The 6,456-nt window shown below is 39.1% G+C and overlaps 1 protein-coding gene across 1 annotated transcript; it reads left to right on the top strand.

Annotated features, from left to right (window-relative positions):
- The first annotated feature begins 463 nt into the window (after window positions 1-463).
- Window positions 464-5,603, top strand: LOC124256647 (dCTP pyrophosphatase 1-like). The gene is made up of 4 exons (XM_046690623.1): window positions 464-673; window positions 2,488-2,598; window positions 3,189-3,223; window positions 4,598-5,603. Exons 1-4 carry the CDS (start codon window positions 561-563, stop codon window positions 4,807-4,809), a joined length of 471 nt encoding a protein of 156 aa, XP_046546579.1. The 5' UTR covers window positions 464-560; the 3' UTR covers window positions 4,810-5,603.
- Window positions 5,604-6,456: the final 853 nt, after the last annotated feature.

The raw sequence follows: 6,456 nt of genomic DNA, 5'->3' as shown, positions 1-6,456 counted from the left end.
CTCATTTATTTCATAAACATACACCAAAAGCATCTTTTGTTGTACATCACAGACACCGGTTAACGTGTGTGTTTGATTTGTTATTGATATATATGGCGTATTACATATTTTGTGATATCAATTTTCTACACATGTACTGGGGAGGGGGGTCAGCAAAATGGTATATAACATATTAAAACATTTTGCTAACAAAGTAATGGATGGGGGGTCATTTACTCTGTACATAAATTTTAGGGGGGGGGGGGTGGCATTCGCATTGTACATGCTTCTCCGTAAAAATAATTTCCATACGTACGCACGCACACAGACACATTGCCGTTGTATCACTTTTGTGGTACACATATCTATTCACAAAATTACGTCAAATTTCGATGAGTATGTAGTGTCATGCTCGTTTCGGATGTGAATGTATATTTTTATAACACCCACTAACCTTTGACACTTCAGAAAACAAAACATTTCCATAGCGCATGCGTTAACTCGACTTCCTCCACGTGGGTTCGACCATTTTAACAACAAACCAGAACAAGACGATTGCAGAAGAAGAAGGAACAAGAAACATGGCTGAAAAACGACCACGTATGGAGGCTGATGGCAGAGAAGATGTGGACGAAAATACTAATCAGTCAAATGGAACTTTCATGTTTAGTGACAAACCTTCACTAGAAGAAATGTAAGTTGTTCATCTCTATGAACCATTTCGTGCACTTTACCGGGCGCACTTTTTCAGATTAATTAGCGCCGCTGGGGTTCCCTAACCCTAACCCTAACTGAAATGCTTAGAAAAATGTTCAAATTTAGCCCGATCGGCCTATAGCAAAATAGGCATAACGGCTTATAATATCCTGTTCGGCCTATTATAGTCCAATCGGTCTCTCAGATGTGATCGACGTATCCTCTTTCCTTCAGATCATCGACAGATGTTTATTTCGAGTATTGGTGGCTGACTTGTCGGGCCAATATGTTAGTCAGGTGTGCCATTGTGCACTCAGATTACTTTCAACTATATAATAAACAGATTGTTTATCGTTAAACCATTAATTAATGTCGCACTTCAATCTTGCCGTCAAACAATAATAGTCCAGCATTATAAACTAGACGACTTAGCACTATACCAAGGTGTGCCTGGCAACTCGATGTAGGCCTTGGCTGCAATACAAGTTTATTTATATGAACTAAAACCATATAAGATATGAATCAGTAATTTTAGGGCCCCATCGAAATAAATTAATAATGAAGCATAGAACTTTATGAATTTCGTAGTTCATATAAATAAACTCGCATTCCACACCTTGGTATAGTGCTTAAGTCATCTAGTTATATGCTGGAGTATGGATATGGATAAACTTCTTGTTTATTGAATAGAGCAACATTGTCAAGATAAATAGAGATTATTAACCGCGTGTATTTCCATATCATTAATATCATATAATAGGAATATATTCCTAATATATGATATTAATGATACGGAAACACACGAGGTTAATAATCTCTTTATCATATAACGTCATTCTTAAAATTACTCTTAAAAAAGAAGCAAATTGTACTTGAATTTATATGAAGAGAATCGAGCATTCGCGTAAGAATACTTAGCGGTACACCAAGGTGAAGGTCGTTTATGACGGCGGCATATGGTTGTGACTAGTTGCTAATACAGTGCCAACATAAGTCATGCTTAAAATAAGATCTTTCTGTCTAAAAAGAACAACAAAATCAGGCAGGGTTTTCCTAGCAGTGTTTCTAATTTCATTGCGGGTAATCACCTCATCAATATCAGTTTCTGATACCTGACAGAATCGATTCGTCGTCTGTATTGTGATCGATAGATCGAAATGCTTGGTTGGTACCTTTCTTAGATGATTGCCTTTCAGTCGTGCCTTATAATCCGTACCCTCAATTTGAACGAAGTACTCCGTTTCATGTTCTCCAAAGTCAATTACTGCAGTAACGATTCCAGAACCTCTGTCATCAATTCTTACAGAATCACCAATTTTGAGAATGGGGGCAGCCATGTTTGTTTACAAACAATGTAAACTCGCTACGACGTCATCAATAAAATGTTAAACGTTTTAGGATTCACTTGGCATGTATGGAGTTTTGTGAATGTAGTTCGTGGATTGATGTAATTTGCATAGTTATCAGATTTGGATACCAAGTTTATCAGATTTGCTTTATTGCACCGATAACACCCTCCATTAGGTGATAAAAGTAACTACAACCAGATGATGATGATTTGGAGATTTAACATGCACTTTTGTTATGACAAACAACAGATTAACCTCATTACAAGTGGTACATAATTGGATGAGATCAGGTGGTGAGTAAGAACAGGAAACCAATAAGCAAGAGGGATTAATTAATAAAAGTAAAAGTACTGTATCAGTTGCACCTATTATATCAGGAAATGTATTGCATCACGGCCACGGCCTCATCATATTGCACCTGTGTAACTGATACTATCAAATTATTTTCAAATTTTGTTTTCAGCCGAAAGATGTCAAGCAAGTTTGCAGATGATCGTGACTGGAACCAGTTCCATACACCCAGAAATTTACTCCTGGCGATGACAGCAGAAGTTGGAGAGCTTACTGAAATATTGTAATTGTTGCATTTGTCATTGGCCCTGCTGTGACTTGATGTAGTTAAATATATAAGTTTTGTAGATGATTAGGTATACAATCATTAGACACCTCTATCACCATGGTAACAAAGGCTAAGTTTGGTTGTAAGTTTGCAAGAAATACACACCATTGATGCCATTGCCACAAACCTACAGTAACAGTGTAAAAAATCATGACACTGTGGAACCTGGTTTTTCTCAGACACAACTAGCTTTTTATGTCACGTTGCACTTGGCATATACTTAGTTACGTTCTTTTTATCAAGCCCAGCATTATGTCATCTCAATGGGGAGCAGGGGCTTGATTGGTGTAACCATGACAACTTCAAAAATTGATTTCTCTTGTAATAGGAAATTATTCAAAGCAATGACCATTATCTCTACACAAGGAAATGGAATGACACTTTGAATATAGACATTGTATGAAATAATAAACCTTCGAAAAGCTGATAAGAAATATTCACCACATTTAAAAGATTAATGTTGACTTTGTTATCCCCTAAAATCATTTACTATGGCCATGATTATCATATTCTGTGAGGTTTTCTGACTTCATTTTCTGTTACAGTCAGTGGAAGGGAGAGGTGAAGGAAGGGCTACCAGGTTTGTATATGGTTTCAAAACAAATCCTCCAAGTATTGGTCTCAGTATGAATTGGTCCCCAGCAGCCAATGAGTGAGTGAGTGAATAAGGTTTCACACCACGTTCAGCAATATTCAGGCAATATTTCATGGGGACACCTGAAATGATCTTCACATTGTACGCACTTATCGAAGTGAACCTTTGAAGTGACGAGCAGAATCACTAGGCTACCCTACTGCTCCTCAGCGACCCATGAAGATCTGGTTTGCATATGGTCTTCAGCAACTTATGCTTGTCGTAAGAGGCTACTAACAGGATCAGGTGGTGAGGATGATACAAGGTTGATATATTTCAAAGTATGCCAGTTGTGTAAATTGATGCTTATGATGTAAATCTCAGGATTTTCTAGACCAGACTAGATTATTTACAGACCAATGTCAAGTAGCTGGAAAATTGCTGAGTGCTGCATTAAACAACAAGGAAACGCAGCAGCCGGTGCCTATCATGAGAGGTCACTTGATGGTCAGATGGTCAGACCTGATGACCTGGTTGATAGCTCGTGTCCTGACAGCATACATCATGGCTCAATATCTTGTTTCTTGTCCAGATTTGAGTGTCTACAAGTTGAATTATTCCTTTCAACTCATCCTTTGAAACTGTTGGCAGACCTGCAAACCAGTGATTAAAGTTAAAAATACTTCCTGATGTATCCATGACCAGAGAACTGTAACAAAACTGTTCAGGGCGCAACCTTTGAGCACTTGGCTGACATTAGTGTGTGTTGTTGAACTCATCAATATTCCAGTTGTAGAAATAGAAATAGCATTATATTTGTTCAGCTAAAGCACATCATCAAAATGAATGTGCAGGATTATCAAGGAGAACGGTTTGTTAAGGTAGATGATGTGTCCGCTTTTTTTGTGCATAACAATATGCATTAGTCATGTCAAGTTGAACACAAGTACTCAAGGGCGGTGGGGTAGCCAAGTGGTTAAAGCGTCCACTTGTCATGCCGAAGCCCCGGGTTCGATTCCCCACATGGGTACATGTGAAGCCAATTTCTGGTGTCCCCCACTGTGATATTGCTGGAATATTGCTAAAAGTGGCATAAAACCATACTCAAAATGTACATTCAAAATTACTGCATATTTATCCTCTAGACTGACTGACTGACTGACTGAGTTTGGTTTTACGCCGCTTTTAGCAATATTCCAACAACATCACGGCGGGGGACACCAGAAATGGGCTTGACACAATGTACCCATGTGGGGATTCGAACCCGGGTCTTTGGCGTGACGAGCCAACGCTTTAACCACTAGGCTACCCCACCTCCCCCTTATCCTCTAGAAGGTCATGGAACCACTTAAATACTCAATGCCATGAATTGTTCTTCAGATTTCTCCGAGGCAGAAAAGCGGCATGTTGGTCAGGAGATGAGTGATGTATTACTGTACCTGGTCCGGCTAGCCGATAAATGTCACATTGACCTCACAGCGGCCGTAGTGGACAAGATTCAACTCAATGCCAAGAAGTACCCAGCTGACAAAGTGTATGGGAAAAGCAACAAGTATACAGATTATGACAACAGTAACCGTGGTGATAGCTGATTTTGAGTGGTTCCTGAACACGGTTAACATTTGAAGTTAACATTGGACATCATCATTCAGAGCAGTTGTGAGATGTGTCATGTTGTAATGTCATTAAAATCAAATCATATTTCTCCCTGCTGTCAAAAACAGACCTGAGGACATCCCATTATGTGTCACATCAGAGCAATGTTTCATACCAGCGATCAGAGTATCACTACTAGATCAGGAAAGTGACTTTTGGGATTTGTATTTTTAATCATGCAAACTTGAAAAGGTTAACACAGGTATTCTGAACATTTACTGGCTGTACAAATGATTCTGTTAAAGCCATCATCTGTCTGTCGCTTCAGTGGGACAAACATTTGAAAGGAAACTGACTTTACATAGCCAGTAGAATATAATCTCGGACATCTCTCAGACATTTATGAATCTTCTTTTGTTTACTTTTCAAATTGTTAGTCAGGATTTTTGTCAAAACATTTTTCAAAGAATTGGCTGGAATGAAAGTCGCCAGTTTTAGAAGAGTGTCATAAAGTTCAGGAGTCCTTCCACTTGACAGTCAAGGTTCACAAAAAGGTCACTCTGACATGACAGTGCAATGGGTTTACTCAGATATTTGTTTATTGGTAAAGAGACATAAGATCTGCTATTAATGTGATTGTTGATGCCATGTGTTTGAAGCCAGACCAACATCACCATGGAGACACCATGACAACAGTACTAGTTGACCAAATCACAAATTGGTTTCTCAGTGACTTCATGTTTGTTGTTGACTTTGTTTACAGACTTTTAAATAAAGATATTTTTTCTTAGTCTTTAGGTTATGTTATGTTGTGATCATGTCAATTTGAAGCACGTGATTATTTCAGTCACATGAACAAAAAGCATCTTTTGTAGTGGGTTATTGAGATGTTCAGGTATAGAAGTAGTTGCATGAGAAAACAAGGCTTGTGGAAATACCATAGTATTCTGATGACAGTGATATGGAAAACATGAATAGCAACATGCTTTGAATCTAAGTGATCAGCTGGTAATGATTATGGTATTAACTCTCTACAAACATGGACAAGTGCAGGATAGGCCTCCAGTGCATAAGTGAGGTGAGGTGATATGGGGTTTAACGTCGTACTTGAGAATATTTCGCTCATATGACGACGTGCATGCGTGTGTATGTGTATGTGTGGCTGCTTGTACTAGCCCAGACTTAAGCTGGTTTTATGCCGCAGTGAAGCATGAATACCCCACTCAGACACATTATACTGACTCCGAGCCGACCAGTCCTTGTTGTACCCATTAATGCCGAGCGCCAGGCAGGGACCAACAAGTACCATATTTTAACGTCTTTTGGTATGACGCGGTAGGGGATCGAACCCGCGACCTTCCGCTCTCCGGTCGGACGCTCTAACCACTACACCACGGAGGCAGTCCCAGTGCATATGTAGACAAGCTAGGGGTTAGGTGGTTACTGCAGGGTATTTGACTTGTATGTCAATATAAATTCATGTTAGTTGCAACTTCAAAATTGTGCTGAAAACAAGCAGACATCCAATAATGGTTGTCATTGAGTGGAAACTTTGAGAGCTGACTTTGGAACCAGTTCTGAATGTTCCGATTTTCCGACAAACAAGAACTGAAAATGTAAACACTGTAAACAAAATACGACTG

Source organism: Haliotis rubra, unplaced genomic scaffold (assembly GCF_003918875.1).
Source record: "Haliotis rubra isolate DU_JTF1 unplaced genomic scaffold, ASM391887v1 Scf633, whole genome shotgun sequence".
Taxonomy (NCBI): Eukaryota; Metazoa; Mollusca; class Gastropoda; order Lepetellida; family Haliotidae; genus Haliotis; species Haliotis rubra.
The sequence above is the reverse complement of the archived record's forward strand: the minus strand, read 5'-3'. Positions and strand labels throughout refer to the sequence as shown.